The 27,448-nt window shown below is 63.3% G+C and overlaps 2 protein-coding genes across 4 annotated transcripts in view; one reads left to right on the top strand and one right to left on the bottom strand.

Annotated features, from left to right (window-relative positions):
- The window catches only part of ZBTB46 (zinc finger and BTB domain containing 46), a 52,388-nt gene extending 25,590 nt beyond the window's left edge, over positions 1 to 26,798 (bottom strand). The window contains exons 1-2 of one of the 3 annotated variants that reach the window (XM_041732503.1): positions 26,547 to 26,798; positions 4,468 to 5,436 (exon numbers count right to left, since the gene is read on the bottom strand). In XM_041732503.1, coding sequence (XP_041588437.1) covers positions 4,468 to 5,404 — 937 coding nt within the window. In that variant the 5' untranslated portion in view covers positions 5,405 to 5,436; positions 26,547 to 26,798. Of the gene's footprint in view, positions 1 to 4,467; positions 5,858 to 26,546 lie in introns of those variants that run through there. The other 2 variants (XM_041732504.1, XM_041732502.1) reach the window with 2 other exon arrangements.
- On the top strand, positions 16,726 to 23,417 carry LOC121478273 (pollen-specific leucine-rich repeat extensin-like protein 1). The gene is made up of 4 exons (XM_041733216.1): positions 16,726 to 16,969; positions 18,253 to 18,531; positions 21,881 to 22,488; positions 23,074 to 23,417. The coding sequence occupies exons 1-4, from the start codon at positions 16,726 to 16,728 to the stop codon at positions 23,146 to 23,148; spliced, it is 1,206 nt and encodes a 401-aa protein (XP_041589150.1). The 3' UTR covers positions 23,149 to 23,417.
- Positions 26,799 to 27,448: the final 650 nt, after the last annotated feature.

The raw sequence follows: 27,448 nt of genomic DNA, 5'->3' as shown, positions 1-27,448 counted from the left end.
ACCTCTCTGCCCCGTTGGCTACACCCACGCCTCAGGCTTCTCAAAGTCCGCAAAAGGCGGTGGCATCCACGTTCGCAAAGACCTTACCGTGACCGACTCCTCGTAACACGTCCACTTCGGCGGAAGTCCCCAAGCCACAGAGCCTCAGCCTCAAGGTCCCGCACGGCCCAGGCCGGCCCCGCCCGGGTCCTCGTCACAGCCGCGGGGGTGTCGCACGTGCCCCCACACTCCCAACGGAACTGAGCCCGGGGGCGAAGGAAGCAGAAGCCGCCAAGTTCAAGTCAGACCAGGATCCAGCGAGACGGCGCCTCCGGCTGAGGGGCACCCACGCAGCGGACGCCCTCGCGCGGGCCGGACACTCCAGTCGGCGAAGCCCCTGCCCCCCACAAGCACCCAGCAGCACCCTGTGTCCGCGAGAGCCCCTCCAAGGCGCATCCTTCATGAGCTCCATGTTCTAGAAAATCCAGATGCAAAGGCTTCGCTTCCGCTGCAGCGGGAGGAGTGGCTGCTGCGACACAGCAAAGCCGAGGTCATGGGCCCGTCACGCGCGACAGTGATTCCCAAGTATGGCCTTGGGCACCGCTGGGACTCCTGCGTCCACGCCGGCCTCCGGCTGCGGCCACGCTCGTGTGCTCCTCGGCACCCGGTGCCCGCCCTCCCGAACGCAGCCAAGGACCTCGCCGGCCCTCATCCCGGCAGCGGGTGCTCCGGGGCAGCCCGGTCCCCCTGCTGTCAACCCGTAAGCTGACAAAGGGGCCGCTCCTGCGGCGGGTCCCCAGCTGCCACCTGGCGGCACCGTGGGCGTCCAGCACGGGCTCTGCTCACGCGGGGGGAACGCCGGGAGGGCCTCGGAGCACAGGCCTTAGGGCCGAGGGCGTGACGGGGTGGAGGCTGCGGCCCGTCCCCGCCCCTTGGGACGCAGGTGTCACATCTCATTCGGGCTCTTTTACCCCAAAGCACAAGTGCCACACGGAGCAAGACGACAACCGTCAGCCGTGGAAGGCGGCCTCCTCAAGGCGCCCAGCGGATGACGCCCGGGCGCCGGGCACGCGCTCCACCCTCCAGGTCTCCAGGAGGATCAGGACCCGACGTGTCGGTGAACCAGAAGCCCAGGGTGACCGCCTCTCGGACGCATCCTCCGTGCCCTCCGCGGCTTCCACACGGCCCGTGAGCCTCCTCCCTGCTCACCTCCGCAGACCTGCGTGGCGGCTCCTACGTGAGCCCTCGGGGGGCCGGTGTGGGGCACCCCCAGGCGTGGGGCCCGTGCTCCCTCCGGCTGGGGGAAGAGGCCGGAGGGTGGGAGTAGCCAGCGGGGGGCGCACAGAGAGCACCTTCGCCACCGCCCGGCGGTTCCGACGCTTCCACCACATCAAGACCCGCGTCACAAGGACTCATTTACTTTGCAAAAGCCACGCACCTCACTCGAGCCACAGAAGCCCCTTTTGGCAAAACCTTTCAAGGACACGTGTGGACATTAGGACAAGCACCCGGGCTCCTCCCTCAGCGGCTTCTGAGCCGGCCTCATCCGGCGTCCGGGGCCATCCCGGGGTCGCACGGGCCGGAGCCCCAGGAGGACGCATGGGAGCAACGCGGGGCGGCCCCAGCCCGACGCGCAGCCGACCTGCCCCCCCCAGCTGCCGCGCAGGCACCGGCTGTCACCCAGAAGTAGACGTCAACGGTCACTTCCTTGGAAGCCACTAGGGAAACATGCTCTTGGCCTTTTGCTCGGAAAAATGGCTCTTGAATGCTCGCGGGCTCAGCATCAGCACCGGTCATGGGGCGGGGGACACAGGGACGGGACCAGGCAGGCGGCCCTGGCTGCGGAGCCACCTCTGAGCATCTGTGCAGAGCCCCCAGGTGACCTGCAACCACTGCCCGACACGCTCCCCTGGGATAGGGCCCCTTCTCTCACGACCAGAATGAGACGTTAAAATACTCTTGTCTAGGGATCCCTGGGTGGCGCAGCGGTTTGGCGCCTGCCTTTGGCCCAGGGCGCGATCCTGGAGACCGGGGATCGAATCCCACGTCAGGCTCCCGGTGCATGGAGCCTGCTTCTCCCTCTGCCTATGACTCTGCCTCTCTCTCTCTCTCTCTGTGACTATCATAAATAAATAAAAAAAAAAAATAAAAAAAAAATAAAAATAAAAATACTCTTGTCTAAAAAAATAAAATAAAATAAAATAAAATAAAATGAAATACTCTTGTCTAATTTATTATTTTTAAAAAATGCTAAAGAAAGGTCAAAAAAAATAAAATACTCTTGTCTACGGGTAACGAATACTCAATGGACACAACCTGACGTCCCCGCAGAACCGCAACTCGAGCCTCCACGGCCAGCCCTGCACACTGGGGACGGAGTGACCAGCACAGCGGGCAGGCGCCGTGCACGCAAGCCGACAGCCCCCCGTCCTTGTCTCTGCGACTCAGAATAATCTAACAGAAGCGGCTCGCGGTTGCCTTGGTAACCCGGGGGATTTAAGACATTAACAAAGTACGCAGCCGGAATCACTTGTTGGATTCTAAAAACACCTTCTGCTTCACGACTGCATTTAAAACCTCAAACCCACGGGCCGGAGGAGCGTCCGTTCCTTACTAGGCTGACGGGCCCTCACGCCGCCAGCATCGCGGCCGCCGGGGGCTCAGGACCTCAAGCCGGCGTCCGGGGCTGCGGCACTGACCACCCAGAAGGTTCCACACGAAGCGTCGCCCTCAGGGCGTCCGCCGGGGACCGCAGCTTCTCAGATTCTGCTCAGGGCCGGTGACGGACTATAAAGGGAGCCTGGGGCACGCGGGGGACCTCTGCCGAGCACAGCTGGCGGGGACAGGTGGCTCCCCATCAGCTCAGAGACCTCACAGTCCTCTTAGCTCAGCTAATGGCCTATAGTTCCGCGGTCTGCCCGTCGGGGACGTTTAAGTGCCTGGACACGCTCCTGCTTGTCACCAAGCGAGGGGATGGGCTGCTGTTGGCACCCAGTGGCCGAGGCCGGGGATGGTGCCACACGCACTCCTGGGACCGTCCCCACGGCAGAGCCGTCCAGCCCCAAGCTGAAAGACCACGATTAACTATCGCGTCCCAGGCACGCCGGGGTCTGGCGCCGTGCTCGGGGCTGGGGACACAGCAGGACGGAGAGAGTGACAAGGCCCCGGAGCACCTCGGGGCCCCGCTTACTGGATTCGGTTTCAGTTCGGGACGACGGAAGCTCGAGATGAGCAGCAACACTGGTCGTGTGACAGCGTGAGGTATTGCTGCCCTGAGCCGCGGACCCAGCAAGGGTCGAACAACAATAAAAGCTAGTGAGTGGGGAGCAGGGCCGGGCCGGGGAGTGGGCAGCTGCCCCCGCGAGCACGGGACGCTCGGCATCTGTGACACTTCTCAGGCCCGTTACGCCCGTCTGCCGCCTCCCCTCTGCCGTTTCCCGTGTTCCAGGGGATCTAGGACCCTGCCGGGGGGCTGCCCCAGGACGAGAACTGGCCAAGAAGCCTCCGGCCTGCCCTGGACCATCTTGCCCCGTCCGGAGCCGGGCTGTGGCGCGTGGGGGCCGTGGGCAGTGCCCTTTCCGCGCTCAGCACCGGGAGGGGCACCTGCTGCTTCGGGAAGTGTCGGGTTTGCCACCCGCTGGCCTGGGACACCCGCGACACTGTCCTCCAGAGCGTGAGTGCCGGGCTCAGAGCCACGCCGGGCCCCGGGGGCTGCACGCGGGGTCACGGAGAGCCTCTGCGCGGCCCATCGTTTGCCCCCCGGAGCCGAGCGTATCGGGCACGAGGAGACTCCCCTCACTGCGAGGCTGCCCTGCAGCAGACCCTCACGTCCCCGTCGGGGGACCCATCTGTCGCGGACGGAGCACGCGCACGCGCCGGGCTGTCCAACAGCCACACCGATGATAAGAACACGCGCCGGCTGCAGAGCACCCAGAGCCGAGGCCCCGAGGTGTGAGGTCTGCTCCGTCCCACCTTCATCTCACCTCATCTGACGCACTTTCCACCTTTTAACATTTTAACATTTAAGTCTTTTAAAATGCGGGCGCCTGGGGGGCCCAGTGGGTTGAGCATCAGGTCATGATCTCAGCGTCCTGGAATCGAGCCTGTCAGGCTCCCTGCTCCGTGGGGAGGCTGCTCTTCTCTCTGCCGCCCCCACCCCTACTCGCACTCGCTCTCAAATAAACAAATAAAATAAATCTTTTTAAAATTTAGCTACCCTCATAGCGTTTCCTACAAAAGGGAAGCAGACCCGTCAAGCTGACCCCACACACCGCGTGTCACCCCACTTTCCCGCGACTGGGAGCCCCATCTCTGTGCCGGGGACGCGGGCCCCGAGGTGGCACTCCCTGCGCCTACAGAGGGGACCGCGGGAGGCGATGGCCACGGGGCGGCACCAGCCTGGGCGGGCCGTGCTGCTTCCCCGGAAGCCACGCAGGGCGCTGGGCCTGGCAGGGTGGGAGCGCCCGCCCGTGAGAACAAAAGGCTTACTTGAGTCACGGCTGCTGAACGGCCACCCGGACGTCGGCAGGAAAGAGGCCACTGGGGACCCGGCCCGGCTGTCGTCCTCCACCTGCTGCGTGATGTGCCGGACGGTCTCCTTGTTTTTCCGATTCTTCCTTCGACCTGTGGGCTGCCAGCCGTCCCCTCCGGCCTGCTCCGAGAAGGAGTTCTGCATCACCCCGTCCCTGGCGGAAGGCAGCTCGCTCCCCCCGTAATGAGACGGTGAAACCTGCTCTTCCTTGACACGCAGAGACCCGTAGCCCACGTCGCCAGGCCACAGCGACTGCGAGGAAATGTCGTCGGGGCCGTCGGCCTTGGGCTCCTGGTCCTCTTTGCCGTAGCTGCTTCCTCCCTCGTGGCAGCTGGCGATGGCGGAGTCTCCCGAAGAGTTGGCGGGGCTGGTGCGCCGGGCCAGCCACGGGGAGATGCTCCTTCCGGCCATCACAGCCGAGATCAGGGCGTCCGTGCTGCTGCCCGGCGGGGCGCTGATCTCGAACTCTGAGAGCTCGTCCGAGGCATCGGGCTTGATGCTGATGTCCAGTGCGGCCTTGATGAAGTCGTGGCACGCCTGCACAATGTCCGTCATCTGCAGGAAGCTGGCGGCGGACATCACCTCGATGACATTCCTGCTGGTCAGGGCCAGGTGGGCCGAGTACATGAAGTCGATGATGGCCTTGAAGCCCTGGGCCGTGACGATGTCCAGGTGTGTGACGGTGGCCTGGTCGGACGTCTTCTGCACCTGGCAGTACAGCGTCTTAAAGTAGCGGCTGCTGCCGAGCAGGACATTCTTATGTGCCTTGAACACCTTGCCCTCGACCACGACACAGACGTCACACAGGACGCCGTGCTGCCTCTGCTCGTTGAGCTCGCGGAGCAGGTGCCGGTAGTGGGACGCGATTTCCATGTCTTCCTTCCGGTTGTTCATCTGGAAGTCCTGACGTTGCTCTTCTACAGACTCTGTGGGGGAAGAACAAGCGAGTTACCCACGTGCTGGACACAAGCGTGTGGGGGGAGTCAGGCAGGGCGGGGGCACGGCCGGCGGGGTGGACCCGCGCGGCGGGCTGCGGCGGGTTTCGGGGCGCGAGGCTGACGGCCACGACCGCCACCGCACCGGGCCCTGAACAGAACCCTCACTCCGCGGCCACCTCCCGGCACGGACACCAGATCGTCCCATTAGTTGCTGGAGTGACTTTCTTACCCCAATGTGAACTGTAGGTGAAATAACCCAAGGGACCTCGTCCCGCACCCTTGAGGACACACGTTAAAGTCAGTCAAGCGTCCCACTCTCGGTTTCCCCTCGGGTCATGACCCCGGGGTGCTGGGATCGAGCCCCAGTCGGGCTCCCTGCTCCGAGGAGGGGTCCCCATCTCTGCTTCTCTCTCCCCCCTCCCTCTGCCCCTCCCCCTCCTCACTCTCCCTTTAAAATAAATACATCTTTTTAATACATTAAGGGACTCCTGGGGGGCTCAGCGGTTGAGCACCTGCCTTCGGCTCAGGGCGTGACCCCGGGGTCCCGGGATCGAGTCCCACGTCGGGCTCCCTGCATGGAGCCTGCTTCTCCCTCTGCCTGTGTCTCTGCCCCTCTCTGTGTCTCTCATGAATAAAGTGGCTGGGTCCACCTCACACACCTCTTCACTAACTCAAAGCTGTCGCAACACACACACCTTCCTTTGGTCACTATAACATGTTTCCAAACACCACCTGGAATCATCTTAAAAATGCCCCCCCGTGAGATAAAAGGGAAAGCAGCGCTTCCAAACTCATTCTGAGGCCAGCATCATCCCAATACCAAAACCAGGTAAAGACGCTACGGGGAGAGAACTACAGGCCCAATAACCCTGATGAACAGAGATGTAACCCCCCCCCCCAATATTAGGAAACCGAATCCAACGGTGCATTGAAAAACTCTTCACCACAATCAAGTGGGGTTTATTCCTCGGTTGCAAGGTGGTTCAATACCCACAAATCAATCCACGTGAAATTTCATCATATCAATAAGAGAAAGGACTAGAACCACTGGATCACTTCAACTGATACAGAAGAAGCATTTGACAAAGTACAACATGTAATCACGACAAAAACTCTCAACAGTAGGTTTAGAGGGAACATATGTCAACATGGTAAAGGCCTTTCGTGAAAAACCCACAGTCAACAACATAGGCAATGGGGGAAAGCAAGCGCTTTCCTACTACGGTCGGGAACATGACAAGGATGCCCACTCTCATGACTGTTCGACTTAGTGCTGGGAGTCCGAGCCACAGCAATCAGGTAAGAAAAAGGAGTAAAAGGCATCCAAATCAGTAAGGAAGAAGTTAAGTTTTCACTATTTGCAGATGACGTGATACTATACATAGGAAACCCTAAAGACGCCACCAAAAAAATACCATAATTCAGAAATGACATCAGTAGGTTCACAGGATACAAAAATCAATATAAGAAATCCATTGCAGGACACCTGGGGGCTCAGTGGTCGAGCGTCTGCCTTCAGCTCAGGGCGTGACCCCAGGGTCCTGGGATCGAGTCCCACCTCGGGCTTCCTGCTCAGCAGGCGTCTGCTTCTCCCTCTCCCTCTGCCCCTCCCCCTGTTCATGCTCGCTCTCCCGCTGTCTCTCGCTCTCTCTTTCTCTGTCAAATAAATAAATAAAATCCTAAAAAAAAAAAAACCCAGAGCTCTAGTAATCAAAACAGTATGGTGCTGGCACAAAAACAGACACACAGATCAATGAAACAGAATAGAGGGCCCAGACATAAATCCACAATTATACGGTCAATTAATCTTCAACAAATGAACAAGAGTGTCCAACGGGAAGAACACAGTCTCGTCCACAGACAGCGTTGGGGAAACTGCACGGCCACATGCGGAAGAATGAAACAAGACCACTTTCTCACACCATACACAAAAATAGACTCAAAACGGAGTAGGGACCTAAATGTGAGACCTAAAAGCATAAACATCCTAGGAGAGCGCACAGGCAGTAGCAGCTCTGATGTCGGCCGAAGTGACATTTTTCTAGATATGTCTCCTGAGGCGAGGGAAACAAGAGCAAACTAAACTATCGGGACTTCATCAAAATAAAAAGCTTCTGCACAGCAAAGGAAACAACCAATACACTAAAAGGCAAACGGAACAGAAGATGTTTGCACATAAAACAGCTGATAAAGGATCAGTACCCAAAGTATAGAAAGAACTTATACAACTCGGGGCACCTGGGGGCTCAGCTGTTGAGCGCCTGCCTTGGGCTCAGGGTGCGATCGAGTCCCACATTGAGCTCCCTGCAGGGAGCCTGCTTCTCCCGCTGCCTGTGTCTCTGCCTCTCTTTCTGTGTCTCTCATGAATAAATAAATAAAATCTTTAAAAAAAAAACTTATAAAACGCAACACCTAAAAACCAAATAATCCAATTTAAAAACGTGCAGAAGACATGAACAGACGTTTTTCCAAAGAAGACCTACGCACGGCCAACAGACACGCGAAAAGATGCTCAACACCAAACCACGATGAGACACACCTGTATGTGTCACACCTGTCAGCTCGGCTGAAGGCAGCAACACAGGAAACCAGGGGTGTTGGCGAGGACGTGGAGAGCGGGGAGCCCTGTCACCCTGCTGGTGGGGACGCAGGCTGGTGCAGACACTCTGGAGATCAGTGTGGAGGGTCCTCAAAAGATCAGCAATAGAAACTCCATATGATGCGGCAATCCCACTCCTGGCTATTAACCCAAACAATACAAAAGCACTAATTTGAAAGGACACGCGCATCCCTGTGTTCACAGCAGCATCGGCTACAACAGTCAAACTACGGCAGCAGCCCGTGTCCACCAACAGATGACCGGGTAAAGGTGCGGCGCACACGCACACACGCACACACACAGACACTGGAATAACTCAACCACGAAAACGATGAAATCTTGCCATTTGCAACGACGTGGACGGAGCGAGGGCATAACGCTAAGCAGAACAAGTCCAAGGAAGACCAACACCGTACGGTTGCGCTCGTGTGTGGAATCTAAGAAACAAAAGTAATGAACAAAGGGGGAAAAGGGACAAACCAAGGAACAAGACTCTTAACTCTAGAGAACACGCTCAAGGCCACGGTCGGGTCGGGGGTGTAGGGCCGCTGGCCACCATGAGCCCCGGACGCTACACGCCTGCCCGGTCTCCGCGTCGTACGCCTGCAACTAGTGTGACACTGCAGGTCAACCACAGCCGATTCCATTCTTTTAGTGGTTAAAAAAAAGTTACCAAAACTCTCTTTTAAAAAAATAAAAATTTTTAAAAATTAAAAAAAAATTAAAATAAAATATATTAAATTAAAAAAATAAAATAAAAAATAAAATAAAAATTAAAAATAAAAAAATTAATTTAAAAAAACATTTTATTTATTTATTTGACAGAGAGAGAGAGCGTGTGAGCACACAAGCAGAGGGAGAGGGAGAAGCAGGCCCTCTGCCCAGCAGAGACCCCGACATGGGGCTGCAGCCCAGGACCCTGCAGTCGTGACCCGAGCTGAAGGCAGATGCTCACCTGACTGAGCCCCCAAGGTGCCTGGTTTTCTCTCTCTCTCTCTCTCTCTTTGTTTTGGTTACTAAGACTCTCATCACAAAAAACTGTTTTGTCCCCATGCACGGTGGGAGACGTTACTAGAAGTACACAGGGGGGTAGACAACCGTGCCGCGGGTACAGCAAAGAACACTGCGTAGCAGTTAAAACACACTCACGAGGTCTGCACGCGTCGGAAAGACTAAGTACCAAAGATGTTGCGTGAGGACGTCCTGTTGCAAAGGGGCTACGAGTGGTAACACTTATTGAAATCACAGGAAGGACCTGCCCAGAGCCATCCCTCTCGCCACCCTGAGGCTCAGGGGTCATTTCCTATCGGCGAGTCCTGAGGCCGCAGGCACGGCCCGGAGCGCGGGCCTCGGGGCCTCGGGGAGTCACTCAATGTCTCTGTGCCTCAAGTTTGTCATCTGCAACATGAAAATAACAATCATACTTACCTTTCAGGTTATTGTGAAGATTAAATGAGATACGAGGCACACGGTCCCTATAGGAACGTCTGCACGCACCGAGCAGCTAGGTTTGCCGTCATTACTATTGTTCGTAGAGGAAGCATCAACACGTGCGGTGATGCACACGAGACCACGAAGTGCGCGTGTCTGGGAGGGAAGGTGAGCGGAACGGGAGGGGCACACAACCAGGAGATTGCAACTTATCTGTGATACTTTAATTTCTTAAAAAAAAAAAAAGAGTAAAGGTCTGTAGTTTCCGTTAAAACACAACAATATTGGCTGATTTTGGCCGTCGGGCGCACAGACGTATTCTAACTGTTCTTCTTTGAATTCTTATTTTTTAATTGTTTTTTTTGTGTGTCCTTAGCAGTGAGCAGGTGACCTTTGATATTCATCTAAAAGCCACTATTTAGCTGCTGCTTTCACGGGAAGTGTTAAAATTGATAGGCTCTCATTTTTAACCACTTTTGTATTTTAGTCGCAATAAGGTTCGAATAAAAAAACAAAACAGAACAAAAGCTGTCATTCTGCTTCACAGTCACGGGCAGGGAGGACAGGCCGAGCGAGGACAGGCTCTCACCCCCCCCCCGGGGGTCCAGGTCCTGCGCCCCCGCCCCCCCTCCTCGCCCCCCCCCCCCGCCCACCACAGGAACGTGAGGGGCAGGGCCACCCCCAGCCCAGGCCCCGGGGCCCCACCGCTGAACCACCCCGAGCACCGGCCACGGGTCGCGCACGCGTCCACTGATGGCTGTCGGCCTTGGCGCCTCGGGCCCCGTGGGGTCACCACCCAGGGGCGGTGGTGGAAGGAGGCTCCACGGGAACGGCCGCCCCACCACGGGGGTCACTCCTCACACACAGCTTCCGGGGCACCAAGGGGGGCTGACACCTGCCTCCAGTCCAGGAAGCCCATCCGCGATCGGCCCCGGTCCCCGGAGGTGCCCAAGGCCACGAGGTGCTGGCGGCGTCGGGAGCGTGACTGTCCCTGGATCCCGGCCCGTGGACGGGGCGTCCAGGGCCAGGTACCCACATTCCCATCAGGAAGCCGTGCGCCTCACCGCCCGGTTTCCTCGCAGCAAAGCTGACCCTGTGAGAATCGGGGAGGGCGACGGGGAGGGCGACCGCCTGCCGGGCTCTGCGTCTCAGCCCGTGTGGACAATCGTGGAGTAAATCACCACCCGATCAGGGCAGCTTGCAAATCAGCTGCGAACTCCGCAGCCTGCAGGGGAAAAGCACCGATTCCCGTCGGGGGGAAGGGACTTGCACGCGAGAGTCACTTGAACCTCCTTCCAGGGCGGGAAGGAGTCTGCCGTGAAGACGTTCAGGGCCCAGGCGACAGATCCAAGCCCGAAGGAGCTTCGGGTCAACCGCGGGATCTTGGTTCCCCAGCCTCCACCTGTCTGCACCGGCCGAGCTGCCGGGTCCCACTGTGCGACGCCCGACAGGTCAGACTCAGCCTCGCCATCTGTGGGGTGGCGTCTGTCTGTCCCGCAAAATCTGTTAGTTGCGTTTCCAGCCCCACTTCCTGAGACCTTGGCCTTTCTTGGGCACAGGGTCGTGGCAGGTGCAACCGCTCGGATGCGGTCCCTCAGTGGCCCTCGTCCAGTGGGACCGGCGGCGTCCATACAGAGCGGAGGCACGGGGACAGGCATCCCGGGAGGACCGGGAGAGATCTGCGGGGAGACTTCCAGCCGCGGCTCCTCGGACGGCCCCGCACTCACACGCCGCTCCCACTGCCAAGGAACACGGGGGCCGCGGTCATCGGGCCGCGGGGGAAGCGCCACTCATCCCAGGGTGTCACCCTGTGCCCAGTGCGGGGCATCCCGCGGGCCGACGTCAGCCGCCTGAGGCCCGGCCCCAGGCACAGCTCTGGTCTCTGGGGTCCATAGAGGGTTCAGGGCTCGCAGACGGCGGCCCGGGGAGCCACGAGGAGCACTGCTTCCACGCCCTCCTCTGCAGGTCCGATGGCCCCTCGGCGGGTGACACGGGGGCCACGCTACCCAGACTCCTCCCGGCAACAGCCAGCGGGCACGGGGAGGTGCCCCACTTCCGTCGTCCACACTGAGGCCGCTCAGATCCGAAACTGCAGCCCTGGGCACCCTCCTGCGGCTGGGCCTCAGGTCTGGGGGCGCCGACTTCCGCCCCCTCCCCAGCCTCTCTCGGTTCCTCTCCTCGCCCCGACCTCGCCTGGCCTCCCTACCTGCCTCTGTGTCACTTCCTCTCTTGAGGGCGCCCACCCCCCCCACCAGCCGCGGGGCCGTGCCCTCAGGTGGCCCCTGCCCACCCCGCGCTGCACACCCAGCAACTTGCAGCAGGGGAGCAGAACTCCGGGGTCTCGCCGCGTCACCTGGTGCGAGCACCTGTGGAGGCCACGGCCTCACCTCCCACACGGGCCCCCCCAGAAGGCCCGAGCCCCAGCAGCCAACGGCGGGTCAGCACAAGGTGCCGTGGGGGCGGCTGGGCAGGGGCAGCCCCCAGGGGGGTAGGAGCCACTGGGGGGCCGCGGGGGGCAGCACATGTCCAGAGGGCAGCGCCGGCCTCTCAAGACGGCCCCGAGGTCCCGGGGCGGGCGGCCCCCCGCGCTGAGCGTGTCTGGGATTGGGAAGTCCTGGCCCGGGCCTCCAGGAGCGCCCGCCTCCGCAGCTGGACACGTCTGCGCCGCCAGCCTGGGCCCAGCAGCTCCGCTGCAGGAGCTGACCCGGGCCGGTGTGCGGAGGCCGCTCTGTGAGCGGAGGCCCCGGCCTCCCGGCCTCGCCCTGGCGCCTGCAGGTGCCAGAGCCTTGGGTCTCCGGCCTGGCCAGCCCAGCTGCCGCCTGCGGACAAGAACCCAGCGGCCACAGAAGCTCCAGAGCCGAGAGCGTGTCAGGACGGCTCCGGTGCCCGCGAGACCTGGAGACAGAGGTGTCGAGGGCACTGCCCCAGGGGGTCCGCATGAGAGCCCGGCAGGGCCCTGGGGGCGGCGGGGGCCCCCGGCAAGCACAACGGGGACGCAGAGGCTGGCACTTCAGGGGGCCTGGCAGGTGGGAGCGGGCCCCGGGGTCGGCGGGGACAGGCACCGCCGGGCAGGCTCGAGGGACGCCCGGGACACGGGCCAGCGCCCGCCCACCTGACGGCCCCGGTACCGCGGACTTCTGGTTTCTCGGCTCCCGCGGCTGGGGAGCTGGTCGGGGGAATTTCATCGTCTTGTGGGTTTGGGGAGAAAAAGGGGAAGAGGTCAGGTCTTCAGCTCGTCCTCCCAGACGCCCCTGCCAGAGCCGAGCCTCCTTCCGCCGGGTCTTCATGGCTGTCAAGCTCCTTTTCGCTCATCCTGGTTTTGCGCGAGGCGTCGGGCGGCGCGAATCCCTCACGGGTCTCAACCACAAAGGCGATTTCCGGCTGAGTGGGAGCGGGAGGGCGAGCAGCCGCCGCCTCCAGGAAGCCTCCGGGCACTCCTCCCAGGACGGCCGCCAGCCTGTCGCCGTGGGGTCGCGAGCCTCTGGAGCCGCATCCCCCGCTGGGCAGGCTCGGGTGAGCCAAGGACCTTTTTCATGTGAACCCTGCAGAACTGAAGTCCTACAGGTTGAACCTAAGACGTTTTTTAAACGTCCCACCCTAAGTGCTGGAGAAGCAGACGGCGCGTCCCGATCTGGGGCAGTGCACTTGCAGGGGGACGGCGAGGCCGCACCAAGCACCACACCCGGCGCCGTCCCGGTGCCCCCGCATCGGTGCCCAGGAGACGCGGCTCAGGCGGGACAGCGCTTGCGATCTGGGGTGGGCTGTGCGGTGCCCACTGCAAACCCGGGGGGACGCAGACACTCCACGGCCCAGTCGTGTCCCCAGAATCCCGTGCTGACGTCGAGCCCCCAGTACCTGCCGACGTGACCCAATTTGAAAACAGGGTCCTGGCAGATTTAACCGACGTAGGACGAGGTTGAAACCCAGCAGTGCTGGTGTCGTCGCATAAGGGGGATCTGGACAGAGAGACGCGGGGGGAAGACCAGGCGGAGACAGAGCCTCGGGGCCACAGGCCCGGCTCCCGGAGCCGGACACCTCGGGGCAGCAGGCTGGGGACACCCGATTTCGACTCTGGCCCCGGAACAGCCAGGGCAGCTCCTCTGTTGTTCCAAGGCCCCCGCTTGTGAGACTTTGTTACAAAACCCCCAGGAAAAGCTACAGGGCAACTTAGTTTTGTTTTGTTTTCTTTTTCTTAAAAAGAAAGCTGACCAGCTGCACAAGCCAGGAAACGCATTTCTGTGAATTTTAAGCCTGAGATGTGCTGTGACCGGAAATGTCACCTGTACCACGGGCTCCCCGCCACCAAGACAGAAACAGACCCCAAGCAGGAGGCCGGAGGCAGCGCCTGCCCCCCAGCAGCACAAGCAGTTCCGGTTTATGCTGAAACACTTTCCAACTATTGGAAAAGTTGTAAGAATAATTCCGAGAACTCCCACCTACCCTGGACCAGACACACCAGCGCGAACGTTCTGCAACATCTGTTCCCGTCCAGTAACCTGCACCTTTAACCCGCACCTCTGACCTGCCGCTCTTTTCTTAAAAGGTGAGCACCTGAGGGACACCCGGGGGCTCAGCGGGTGAGCATCTGCCTTCAGCTCAGGGCGTGACTCCGGGGTCCCGGGATCGAGTCCTGCATCAGGCTCCCCGCATGGAGCCTGCTTCCCCCTCCGCCTGTGTCTCTGCTTCTCTCTCTCTCTCTCTCTCTCTCTCTGTGTCTCTCATGAGTAAATAAAATCTTTCATACATAAAAATAAAAAAGTTGGGATCCCCGGGTGGCGCAGCGGTTTAGCACCTGCCTTTGGCCCAGGGCGCGATCCTGGAGACCCGGATCGAGTCCTGCGTCGGGCTCCCCGCATGGAGCCTGCTTCTCCCTCTGCCTGTGTCTCTGCCTCTCTCTCTCTCTCTCTCTCTGTGACTATCATAAATAAATAAAAATTAAAAAAATAAATAAATAAATAAAAAAGTTGAACTCTTGGAAACAAGAGAAGCTGCGGGTCCCAGTGCACAGGGGCCCCAATGCCGAGCCCCCCCCCCCCCCCGGGCCTGGATCGCCCGGAGCAGCAGGAGTGGAAGGTTCTGGTGGCAGCAGACCGCCCGAGCCCTTCCCCGCAGGGCCCAGCCCCGCGCTGCTCCCGTGTCTGACAGAAGGTCCACTGGCTGCTCTGACACGTGTCCAAGTCCCCCATCATTTCTGCAAACAGCACAGGCCTTGCCGAGGCAAGCGCCCATCACACTGAATAAATGACGGATGGACGGACGGACAGCCGCAGAGTGAGCCAACGCCACAGCCGGGGCGGGAAGCAGACCAGGTGCGCGGCTGCAGCCGGGACCGGAGACAAGCCCCGTGGCCACCACGGCCCCGCAGCTTCCCGGACGCACACGGACACCGAGTGTCCCGGAATGGGCCAGGCCCCAGCGATGGGTGGGGCACCCCCCCCCCCGGCGGCCAGCTGAGCCCCTGCCCGCGTGCAGCCCCCGCCCGGGGCACAGCTAGGCGGCAGCAGCACGAGGGGGGCCAGGGATGGCCAAGCTGGGGCTGAGCCCCGGGGAGTCAGGCAGGTGCCAGCCCGGCAGGCGCCACGGGCCCTACCACGGGGGGAAGCCTCGGGGGGGTGGGGGGCTGGGTCTCCCTCCCTGGGCGGGGCCCTCAGGGCACCGTCCCCTCGGCGGCACATAAGGGAGGTCGGGCCTCTCCCGGGGAAAGCCCCGCGCGCTAACGTGTTGCTGCCACCAGCCCCAGGGCCCTGTAAGAAGCGAAACTACGGGCAGCCCGGGGGGCTCAGTGGTTAGCGCTGCCTTCAGTCCAGGGCGTGACCCCGGGTCCCGGGATCGAGTCCCGCACCGGGCTCCCTGCAGGGAGCCTGCTCCTCCCTCTGCCTATGTCTCTGCCTCTCTCTCTGTCTCTGTGTGTCATGAATAAATAAATAAAATCTTTAATAAAAAAAAAAGAAGAAACAAAACTCATGATTCAAAAGGAAAGAGCTGGGTTTCAAGGGGACTCACCAGAGGCCACTGGGTGCTGTGGGGGACGGGCGGCCCGGCTGGCAGTGACCACAGCACGCTGAAGGAAGCGGGCGCCCAGAGTGCCGGCTCCAGGGGCCGCGCTGCCCTCAGGCCCTGGGCAGGAAGCTGGCTCCAGGACACGGCTGCGGGGGGCTCGGGGACAAGGGGCGCTGCCGCACAGGCCAGGTACCGTCTGTGTTGGCCACCCGCCCCCCCGGGGAGGACACCGAGGCTGGCCTGGCCAGGGGTGCCGGGCGAGTCCCACAGCGGGGTCAAGGTCAACCCTGTGATCTCCCACCACAGGCGTGAAGGACTCCGGGCAAGGCCTGAGAGAACCCGCTGAGACCTCCTGGATCCTAAGGAAAGACCTCGAAGGGGACGGCAGCGCGGATGAGGCTGGAGAAACGAACACGAGGTTGCAGAGCCCGGGGACGGTGGTGGGGCGGCCGCAGGGGCCCCGGGGCCTGGGCCTGCTGGAGCACGGGGAGCCCACACTGCCCGTCGCTGAGCAGCGATCTGCTTTGGGACATTCATCCCCCAAGACGCGGAGCTGCTCACGGACGGCGGCCGCACTATCGGTGACAGCAGCCGTCAGACCCGGCCCGGAGGCACACGGGTGACAACCGAGGAGACCGCCTTAGACGAACAATCGGTGGCGTTTACGTTGATGCTGAGACGTTCGTGACAAATGTGGAAGGAAGTGACAGCGGAGCACACGGCCGAAGATGCCGGCTTCCCTCCAAAGCAAGTCGCTTGTTTATAAAACCCAAAGACCAAAGATGAACCTACAAGACCCTGGCGGGAAGCGTGCGCGGCGGCGGCAGAGCCGTGAACACGAGAGACGTCCACTTGCCTTTGTCCACTCCGTGGGGTCCCCTGGGGCCTGCGCCTGCCCACCCGCCGGGTCCCCCGTGAGGAGCACGGCCTCCTGGTGCACAGCGGCTGCCAGGGCCCCGACTGGGCTGTGACTCCGAAGGGGCCGGAGGCGAGTCCTCGGCAGGCACCAGGCTCGGGCAGCGGGTCCCCTCACGGGTGGCAGCCAAGTGGCTCCTGTCACCACGACCCCGAGCAGGATGGCGTCCGTGCCAGTCACCGCGCTGGCCTGTGACCACGAGGGGTGAGCGGTCGCCATCCCCGGGCCCCAGCAGGACCCCACGCTCGCTGGCGCCCAGCACAGACCATGGCCACGCGGCGCGGCCGTTCCCTTCCGGGGGCACAGGAGACGGCGCGACCAGTGATGGGCGATGACACCCGAGTCCCCCAGCCCTGCCTGGTGCCAGCGTTCTGGAAGCATCGCGCCCACCCAGGGCTGGCTCCACTACACGGGTCCACGGGGAAACGACGGCGAAGAGAGCAGCCCACGCGCCCACACGAGGCAGGAGGCGGGCACCGAGATGCTCCGAAGGCAAGACCCGCGCCCTGAGCCCGAGGCGCCGGCACCGACCCCGGGCCGCGGCCCCTCCGCAACCAGCTCTCGCCAACGGGAAGGTTCCAAACCCCAGCAAAACTACACCCGCCGCCCCAGGTTAGAGAGGCAGAGGGGAGCTTGATTCGTGTTTTAGCGAAAACTCCATGAAAATCAACTTAAAGTCAGTTGAGGCCTTTCCCACAGACTGAACGAACCTACGCGATGTTCCTGTGTTTCATTAACCGTTGACCCGCTTTAAATTTTAAAACAAAACTAGGACGCTCGGGGGGCTCAGCGGTGGGGCGTCTGCCTCGGGCCCAGGCCGTGACCCCGGGGTCCTGGGATCGAGTCCCGTGTCGGGCTCCCCGCAGGGAGCCTGCTTCTCCCTCTGCCTGGGTCTCTGCCTCTCTCTGTGCCTCTCGTGAATGAATAGATAAAATCTTAAGTAAATAAACAGATCTTAAAACAAAACTGCTACAGGTGATAATTGTTTTGAAAATTCCACCAACATCCCGTCAAGAGAAAGCACACGGGGCACCCGGGGCTCCGCTGGCCACGGGTCGACTTGACCCCAGCTCGGGTCCTGACCTCGGGGCAGGGGGAGCGACCTCGGCTCCGACAACCTGGGATCGAGACCTCAGCCTAGACCAGGGGTTGGACGCTTAAGCCCCAGGCGCCCCAGGAACTTGAAAGTCTTGATGTACTCGTCATTCCTGCAGGTGTGGGCGTCACGCCCCCCCGACTTACAGACCCTCGGTGGGGACGAGGGGGGGGCTTCTCCAGGGCTCAGGACACAACCAGCCGGGCCAACACATGGCATCCGCACCTCCAATATCTCCACCAACAAGTAGCACAAAAACAGAATAAACGTGATTTCAGAGCCCCCCCCACGAGGGGAAGGTGTCGGGACTCCAGGCAAACCCCGAGACTGGAACACAGAACCCGGTGGGCGCAGGGCTGAGAAGCGGGTCGGCACGCCCGGCACGGCCCCGCCAGGCACAGTAGAGCTCGCCCAGAACCCCGGGGGCAGGGAGGCAACAGGGCCAGCGGGTGACCCGACGGGTCTCCAACCCTGTGTGTGTCCGAAAACGTCCAAGGCAAGTATGTAAGCACTCGGTCACGGGAGAACCACCGCTTCCACGGTCTCGGGAGAATCTGTGGCTGAGCCGGAGACACTGAGGCACGGGTCGGGCGTCGGAGCTGCGGGCCATGGTGCCGTGACTCCGGGGCTGCGGGGTGCCTGTCACCGGCCCGGCAGGGCTGTGACCCGCGGGGTGACGGCGGTGACCACCCCCACGCGGCCTGCGAGGAGCGCGGAGCACCCGGGCCCCGTGAACGACCTCTGACCCTCCCGGGGCCCCAGGGTCAGCACGTCCCCGCAGCAAGGACCTCGATGGCCAAGGGCCCCGCCCGCCGCACACACCCGCTGACACCCTGTCGCCTGCGTCGCCATCCCAAGAGCGGCGGCGTGAGAACCGACAGCAGCAGCCGGGGGAAGCCTCCGTGACGCAAGACTCAGAAACCCAGGTGCCCACGTGCCGGGCGCCCCCCGCGGTGGCGCCGTGGGACACATCGCGGCGCAGCCAGAGACCTGCTCCAGTGCTGACGCCGCACCTGCCAGCACGACCTTTTCCGGAAACAGGTCTTTGCAGACATAATCAGGTCAAGGTGAGTCCTGACAGCGGATCCTGATTCAACACGACTGACGTCCTACGAAGAAGGGAATCTAGGCCCGGCGGGGGTGTGGGGGGGCAGGAGCCCGTGGCCAGAGACGTCGGCGTGACGCAGCCCAAGGCCAAGAACCCCAGGATTGTGGGCAGATGCCACAGGCTGGAAGAGGCAGGAGGGAGCGTCCCCAAGCCTCTGCAGGGACAGTGGCCCTGCCCCACCCGGACCCAGGACCTCCGGCCTCCAGACCCTGAGGGAGTGGGTCCCTGTGCTTGCACCCCGGGCTTGTGGTGTCTGTTAGGACACCCCGGGCAGCTCCGTCCTGCAGCCACCCACCCAGCGCGCGGCGACCTGCGTCCGCCCCGCACAACTCAGCGGCGGGGTGTGCGGACGAGCATGCAGGGCCCGGGTGAGCACCGCTGGCCCGCTCCGCCCTCGTGGGAAGCCAGACACAGCGCGGCCACGAGTGGGGGCCGGGCGCCGGTCCTTCCCCACGGGCTGCTGCGGGACGCGGGGAGAGCGCCCACCTGAGCGAAGGCCGCGCGGGGCACGGGCCACTCACGGGCACAGACATGGGGGGGGGGAGGGGGGCAGCACAGCGACACCAAGGACAGTCTTGGCGGGTCCTGCACAAACCACTACCCGTACCCGGAGTCACATGTCCACGTCACTGACATCAACGCCACGATCCCCTGGAGATTCGTGCTCAAGACAGGCAAGATCCTAAGTAAAAAGTAAGACGATCCCGAACGACCTCAAGCAAATTGGGGTCACGCGCTCGAGGGCTGCTGGCGCTCGGCCTGCTGGGCCCTCTCCCGGGGCGGCATGGCCCCTGGTCTCCCGGGAAAGTGAGCCGGCCCTGCGCCGGGCACCCGCGGGACACCGTGAAGGCCCGCTGCTCGGGGCTGGCCTCCCTGCCCGCCTGGCCACGTGGCTCTGCGCTTGACGACTCCTTCGTCCCACGACGACCTCCCCCCGGCCCGTCACCCACCCCGGGCTGGTGGGGCCGCGTTCCCAGCAGCAGCAGTGCCCACGGAGCCAAGGGGTCAGAGACCTGGGTGTGTCCCGCGGTGTCCAATCAGGGCCAGCGGGCGAGTGTAAACCAACTTCTCTCTCTCTTTCCTTAAATTTTTTAAAGTTCATTTACTTATGTATTTGAGTAGTCCCTACACCCGACGCGGTGCTCGAACTCACAACCCCAAGATGCAGAGTTGAACGCTCTTCAAACTGAGCCAGCCAAAAAATAAAAAAATAAAAAAATAAAAAAAAACAAACTGAGCCAGCCAGGCGCCCCGCGTTAAACCAACTGAACCCAGAGGGACGCCCAAAGACACCGTCACCTTTCCACTCCTCGTTCCCCCAACGTAAGAGGAAACGAGAGTCAAGCTCGCCCAATATTAAAAACCACTTTGTTCAGCCTCCCGGTGGGCCGGCGGCCGATGAGCGGGTCCTGCCCGCATGGACGCAGCCTACTAGGAGCTCTGGGAAGTCCTTCGCGATACTCTCTGGTCGAAGGGGGGAAATCTGCACACGAAGTGAAGTAAAAGCAACAAAAAAATATAGAAACCCGTTTGTTGGGCAGCCCAGGGGGCTCAGTGGTTTAGCGCCACCTTCGGCCCGGGGCGTGATCCTGGAGACCCGGGATCGAGTCCCACGTCAGGTTCCCTACGTGGAGCCTGCTTCTCCCTCTGCCTGTGTCTCTGCCTCTCCCTCTCTCTTTCACAAATAAATGAATAAATAAAATCTTTTAAAAAAAGAGAAAGAAACCTGTTTGTGTATCAGCACAGGAGAAGGCGGCCACCGCGTCCCCTCCCCATGCACAGGTGCAAGGATCAGGAACGGCAAAGACGAGGGCGACCCGAGACCAGCGGGGGCCCCCGCCCGGCTGACAAGAGCGCCCGCAGTGAAAGGGCCGGAAGATGCTCCCCTCACTCGGGGTGCCAGCCTCAGCTTTCGTCCCGGAGCCTCCCGGTGCCCCCGCCCCCCCGGCGCCCAGGGTCCTGGCTCAGTGGGTTCGGGGCTGACTCTGGACTTCAGCGGAGGCCACAACCCCGGGGCGGTGAGACGGGGCGGCCGTCCAGCTGTGTGCTTGGGGGGGCGGGGGAGGCTGTGCCGGAGACGCCCCCAGCCTCTGCCCCTGACCCCGCTCCGATCTCTGTCTCTCTCTCTAATAAATAAATAAATAAGCAAACAAACAAATAAGTGTCATTTAAAAAACAAACGTCCTTTAGTTTGTCTTCAGAAATAAGGAATTACAGCTGCTCACACAGCCAGTCGGAGTCACTTCAAATCACAGGATATGGGTCGCGGGGGGCTCAGGGGTTGAGCGTCTGCCTTCAGCTCAAGTCATGACCCCAGGGTCCCAGGATCGAGTCCTGCATCAGGGTCCCCGCAGGAGCCTGCTTCTCCCTCTGCCTGTGTCTCTGCCTCTATCTCATGAATAAATAAATAAAATCTTACAAAAAAAAAAAAATCACAGGTCAGGCACCTTTGCATCGTCACTAAAACGTCAAACGTAAGGAGGTCCCGCAGGCGGCCCCAGCGCTCATCGGCTGCGAGGACCGGGTCTGCGACAGTGTCCACCCACGACCTGCTCTCACCTAAGGGCTTCGTGCAGGAGAGACCCCCCCCCCGTCCCCCACCTGTGATGCCTGAGAAGCGGGTGCAGGAATTGCGGACCGGGCAGGACCCAGACACCGAAACGCGGTAAATCGAGGCACTTCCAGCAGCGGCGGCGGCCCAGAGGGCGGGACACAGCTGAGCGCAGGTCCCCGGCAGCGGTTCCGAGTGTGCCCGCCCCGCAGCAAGCCCACCCCCCGCCCGCGGGGCCCGGCGCCCAGGCTGGGGAGCTCCTGGGGCTCCCGCCGACAGCCACCCACTTAGCCACGGAGCTCGCGGGCCTGGCAGCAGGAGCACGAGGCCTTCAGGCCTCAAGGCCCGGGCCGGCCCCATGACCCACCGGCAGGGCTCCGCTGCACGACCCACAGGCGCACCTGACATGCAGCCCCCGCTGCTGTTGGGGACACGGCCCCCGCACACACTGGGAACCACGAGAGAGGGCGCCCCACAGGCCATGGCAGCACAGCAGCGGGCCCAGCACCAGACCCACTTGGCATGTGAGCATCCGACCGGCCCATGGGCACCACCAGGCCTGCAGCGGGTCCGCAGAGCACCTGGACGGTCGGCTGTCCTCCGTGGGGAGCATGTCCCCCGCTAACACGAGCCGGCCACTTCTGCTCCGAAAGGGTCCCGAGCCCACTCTGAGCCTCCTGAGACGGTGCTGCTGCTCAGAAGCTCCGCTACCTTAAATGCAACCGGATAAGAAGAGAAAATAAACCATTTTAAGATTCAAACAGGGCCACGCCAAGAGAAGACCACAGACCACGGTCCAGCGGCCACGGCACCACCTAAAACCACACGCGCCCCAAGGCCCTCATCTTCCTCTTCCTCCTGCTTCTGCAGGGCCACCCGCGTGGGGTCCTGGCGCGGCTCTGGCCCCCACTCGCCGCCCCCCACCGCCCAGCCCCCGCGGGGCCTTCCCGCTCCGCAAGGACGGCTCCGGGGGCTGGCGCGCCAGCTGCTCCGTGACAGGCTGTGCCTCTGCCAGGCGGGCCGCTCAGCGCATCACGTGAGCGTGGGTCTGGAAGCCCACGTCCGCACCGGCCCCTCGTCGCCCCAGAAAGCACGACCTCCGCCACTGCGAGCGCTCAGGGCGTGGACAGAGGGCCTCAGGCAGACCGCCCGGCCGCGCGGCCACCGCACACGGACGGACAAGGCGACGTGCCCAAAGCCCCGCAGCCGTGGCGCCCACCTTCCACGGAGGCAGCTCTCGGCGCGGAGGGTCCTAAACGCCTCCTTCCTTCCTACAGAGAAGAGGACGAGGCGGGATGCCGGATGCACCTGCACCGGTGAAGGGCGGGCTCCGCGGCAGGTGAGACGGGGGCGCGGCTCGGAGAGGAAGGAGCTCTCACCCACGCACGTGCCGTCCAAATTCTCTATAAATAAGGCCGATTAGAAAGGTGATTATTCCCACACACGTGGGACTTCGTACTCTCCTTGGCAAATGCGAACCCCAACTGCTGACCGCACGGAGGAAGGGGCGCGCACGCTGCGAGGGGCAAGGGGCCACCTCGCCGTGCCTTTTCCAAAAGACCGAGTGGCCAGCGTGCCCCGTGGGAGGCGGGATCCGCGACTGCTCTCCCTGCCCGTCACCCCCAGCAGTGCCTGGCCCTGCAGTCCCGCCCTCTCGCCAGCCGTCCTCCCCGCAAAGCAGAGCTCCCGACAGAGTGTGCCCCACAACACTGGACCCGGGGTCAGCGCCCCACGGGGTGGGAAGGAGTCTGCGCGGATCCCCTCTCCCTCCGCAGCCTTTGGGATTCAGACGCCCCCTTCCCCACCAGGTGGTCTGCACACTGTCCCCCCTCCAGGCTCTGGGGCTGTTTCACTAGCATCTGTCACCTGCACTGGGTCCCATTACTGGTCCTGTGTCTGAGGGATGCTCGACTTGTCCCAACAGATCACCAAGCCCTGCAGAAATGCCGCCCCCAGCCTGGCCCAGGTCCTCGGCAATGCCCAGGGTCCCCAGGAATGAGAACCCCGGGAACGTCCCTCTAACGTGGCTCAGAAACTCCGGTCGAGACACAAAATCTCTATAAATGCTGTTGAAAGATACGTGAACATTATTTCTCAATTTCTATTCTAAAATACCTACGTTAGCCGTTTTTGAGTCCAAATTATGTTAAAAATATTGAATAACTTTTCAACCTGAATATGACTCAATAGCATTACTGAGAAAAAAATGAGGAAAAGGGGCACCTGGGTGGCTCAGTGGTTGAGCATCTGCCTCCGGTCCAGGTTGTGACCCCGGGGTCCCGGGATCGAGTCCCGCATCGGGCTCCCCACAGGGAGCCTGCTTCTCCCCCTGCCCGTGTCTCTGCCTCTCTCTCTCTCTCTCTGTGCCTCTCGTGAATAAACAAAAATCAAATCTTTATAAAAAGAAAGAAACTGAGCAAAAAACTCTGTGTCAGATTTGACCAGCCCAGCTCCTTTTATCCTTCAACACACAACTTATTAGTTTGTCGAGAAAGGTTTTTTTTCTCTTTTCCATGACTTTTTCATTGATAAATAACATCCCAGGTCGCGTTGAGCCATCACCAGCAGGCCGGGACACAAAGCCTGCGTGTGCACAGATAAGCTACACCGAGTATTTAGGCTGGAACGGCAGAAAAGGTGGAAAACCTGCGCCGAGCTCACAGCGTGAGACCCCAGCCTCGCCGGCCGTGCCACAGCCGCAGCTGCGGGCCGGGGACGTGCGAACCATGATCGGGACGAGGCAGGGTCTCAAACACTTAGATCAGCCTGTGGCCTCAATAGAGATTTTTAATCGTCCACTTCTTCTTAGCAGGGAGGCCATTAAAACAAACTGGGAGGATCTCTTTTTTGAGGGAAGGGGCAGACACACGGGAATTCTTGACCATTTGCCATCACTCAACAGACAGGGTAAAGGTAAAATACGTTAGGTCAGAAGAAGAAGGAGCCCGTATGTTTACGAGAACGTGAGTCGGGGGCAATGTGAAGCCCCCAGAACAGGGCAGTGCCGTGGCAGGTGCTGGGACACAGGCGTGAGAGCGGGCGGGCAGCAGCACTGGCTTCTAGAACTCTCTCGCTTTAACCCAGCAGCCAAGAAGGCACCTGGGCACATGACATATGGGAAAGTGAGGAATTAGCTCAGGTTCCTGGGCCGTGGCGCTCCTAAACACCGAGCACTAAATGGGTCTCCTTGGCGCTCAGAGGCTGGTCTAAGACCTCTGATAGAGAACAAAGCGGGAGTGCTGTACAGCTGTCCCAGAAACACAGACCACAGGGACAGAGTGGCCCAATTTCTCTTAATTTGAAAAGCCCCACATAAGGACAATGTTGGAAAGTTCATCCTGCTAAAAACTTAATTTTGTGTAACGTGTTGGTAAACAACACCCCGTCGGACGGCGGCGGGACTTCAGGCTTGCAGGTGTCTGCCCGGCCCGAGGTGGTCTCGCCTTTCCCAGGGTCCGCCTCACCCCTTCTGCTAGTGTGTGAGGGAGGGCCGCAGGTGCCACGGGGGCGGGGGACCCCCGGCCCGGCGTGACCGAGTGCCGACACAGCCGACACAGCATCAGCCCGGGAGGGTGGCTGCCCCATGGGCGACAGTCGGCCGGTCCTGAGCACCCGAAGGTGGGCGTGTGGCGGGGGGGGGGGTGTGCCCTGGAGCACAAGAACGACGCGTTGTTGAACAGAACACAGCCCACCCTGGCCCCCGGGCAGGAATTCTCTCAGCAGGACGACACTCTTACACCCGGGATGATGTCACCGAGAGGCTTATTTAAGTGTTGTTCCCAGGCTGGCCTCCAGGAAAGGCTGCATTTGGGGGCGTCCGAACAGCCTCAAGGGAGTGCGTGCCACCGTCACCCCCTAAGGAAAACGCACAACAGCCCCCGCCCCCCAGTGAAGGACACGGGGCTGAGGGCCTGCCAGAGGGGACCCAGGGCCGCGGTGTGACGCCCTCGCGCCTCGCTCGCCTACCACTCACTTCCTCCCTGCTGGAGTGCCGAGGCGTCCCAAAGTTTTCAGCTCCAAATGCCTAAAAACTATCATGCAACACGCGGAGGGGAGCAACTGGAGGATGGCGAGAGCTTCGGTTTCCTTCGCTCTCCTTGCGGAAAGCCCCTTCTCTACATTTCCTCTCGGGAGCGAGGCCCGAGCCGCTCCGCGGGGTGCGAGCAGCCTGGCACAGGCGGCGCGGGGCGGGCTCGGGGCCGATCCACAAGTCTGTGCCCCGCTCGGAAAGTTCGCTTTGAGGATAAAACCCGAAATGAAAGATGCTGCGGGCGACACCCTTGAAAACGCGCGGCGCTGGGCGCACAGGTGTCCGCGCGGCCGCAGGCCCTCCCCGCCCGCTCCCAGCTCCCGAGACAATGCTGGTGGCCGCCGTGTGGCCGCTCCCGGCGGGGGAGCGAGCGAACTGGCTGCGGATCGCGGGGAAAGTTTCTTTTGTCCCCGCGCCCTCGGGGCCGGTGCCGGGTCGCCGCGCTGGGCCCGGCCCCATTGTGCGCGGCCGCTTCACCCCGCGAGCGCGAGCGGCGCATCTGCCGGCGGCGCCGGGCCCGGTGGCCGCAGCCTCCCCTGCGCGCGGGGCTCCGCGTCCGCCGCCGATTGAGTTGTCAGGGCGGCTCGGGCTCCCCTGCGGGGCTGACATGTCTGTTTACGGGAAACAAAGACGCGGCTGGCGGCGGACCCGCGCCCCGCGCCCCGCGCCCCCCGCGCCCCGCGCCCCGCGCCCCGCGCCCCCCGCGCCCCGAGGCCGCGGCCCGCCGAGGCTCCCGCGGGGACGATGGGGACGAGGCCGGCGCCCGCGTCCGCGCAGACAATGACCCCGCGCCCGCCCCCCGCGCCCCGCCCGCGGGTCCGACTCTCGGCAAACTCGGCGCGGGCGGTCGGCGCGGGGGCGCGGGGGGCGGGGGCGGGCGGGGGCGGGCGGGGGCGCGGGCTGGCCCCGGGGCCGCCTCCCGGGCCGGGCGTTGACGCAGCAGAAATTACGGCCGGAGACGGTCCCCGAGGCGGCGGGGCGCGGAGAGGGGCGCGGCGGGGCGGGGCGGGCGGGCGGGCGGGGGCGCGGGGCATCCCGCCGCCTCCGCCGCAGCCCCGCGGGGACCCCGCGCCGCCCCCGCCCGCCCGCCCCGGCCGCCCGGGCTCCGAGCCGCTGGCGCCGCGCACGGGCCCCCGCCGCCCCCGAGCCGCCCCGAGCCGCCGCGAGCCGCCGCGCCGACCGCCGCCGGGAGGGCGCCCCCGCGGGGCGGGGCGGGGCGCGGCGCGGCGGGCGCGGCGGGCGCGGGGGGCGCGGGCGGGGGCGGGGGCGCGGCCGGGCTCGGGCGAGCGGCCCCGGGCGAGCGGCCGGGCGGCCCCCGCCGCGATGCGCCGGCCCGGCCGCGCGGACAATGAGGCGGCGCCGCTTACCTGGGACCCCATGGGGCGCGGGCGGGCGGGCGAGCGCGGGCGAGCGCGGGCGAGCGCGGGCGCCGCGGCCCCGGCCCCGGACCGGACCAGACCCGGACCCGCGCGGGTGATCGCCGCCGCCGCCGCCGCCGCCGAGCGCCGCGTCCGGGCGGGTCCGAGCTGCGCGCTGGCCGCGGCTGCTGCGCCGTCCGTCCGTCCGTCCGTCCGTCCGTCAGGCCGGCGCGCGCCCCCGCGCCCGCTCCAACCCCGCGCCCCCGCCGCCCGCGCGCGCCCCGCCCGCGGACCTGACCCCGCCCCCCGGCGCGCGCCCGGACGCCGCTGATTGGCCCGCGCGGCGCCCCGGCCGCGGCCGCCGCCCCGCCCCGCCCCCGCCGGCCGCCCGCCCGCCCCGCCCCTGCCGCCCCCCGCGGGCCCCGGCGCGGCGTCGGGGGGGGCGGGGGTCGCTGCCCCGCGGGCGGCCGGACGGCGCAAGTGCGGGCGCGGCTCGCTGGGCATTGTGGGAAGCCCCCTCCCCCGGCGCGGCGGGCGGCGGGCGCGGGGCGGGCGCGGGGCGGGCGCGGGGCGGGCGCGGGGCGGCGGGCGGGGCGGGCGGGGCGGGCGCTGCGGGCACGGGGCCGCCCCCCTCCCGGCCCGGGCGACGGAGGGCGCGGGAGGCCGCGGGAGGCCGCGGGAGGCCGCGGGAGGGCGGGGGAGGGCGGGGGCGCACCGGCCCCTTCCCGGGCCGCGCGCCCCGGCGATGCCCACGCGCCCGCTCGTCGGGGGCGCGCGGGTCCCGGGGCCCCAGGTCGTCCCCACGGCCCGGTGCACGGTCCCGCCGCGCGCGTCTCCAAAGTTGCGGGCTCCCCACCTGCTCGGCGGGGCGCGGGGGCGCGGGGCGGGGCGCGGGGGGCGCGGGGCGCGGG

This window comes from Vulpes lagopus, chromosome 18, assembly GCF_018345385.1.
Source record: "Vulpes lagopus strain Blue_001 chromosome 18, ASM1834538v1, whole genome shotgun sequence".
Lineage (NCBI taxonomy): Eukaryota > Metazoa > Chordata > Mammalia > Carnivora > Canidae > Vulpes > Vulpes lagopus.
This window is presented reverse-complemented; position numbering and strand designations above follow the sequence as displayed.

Bases quoted from the DNA above. Each gene is read 5' to 3' on its own strand.
- LOC121478273 (XM_041733216.1), top strand. From the start codon at position 16,726: ATGACACCCGAGTCCCCCAGCCCTGCCTGGTGCCAGCGTTCTGGAAGC. The intron at 16,970-18,252 runs GTTCCAAACCCC...CCGGGGCCCCAG, and splicing joins CAGCTCTCGCCAACGGGAAG to GGTCAGCACGTCCCCGCAGC. The intron at 18,532-21,880 runs GTCTTTGCAGAC...CAACCGGATAAG, and splicing joins ACGACCTTTTCCGGAAACAG to AAGAGAAAATAAACCATTTT.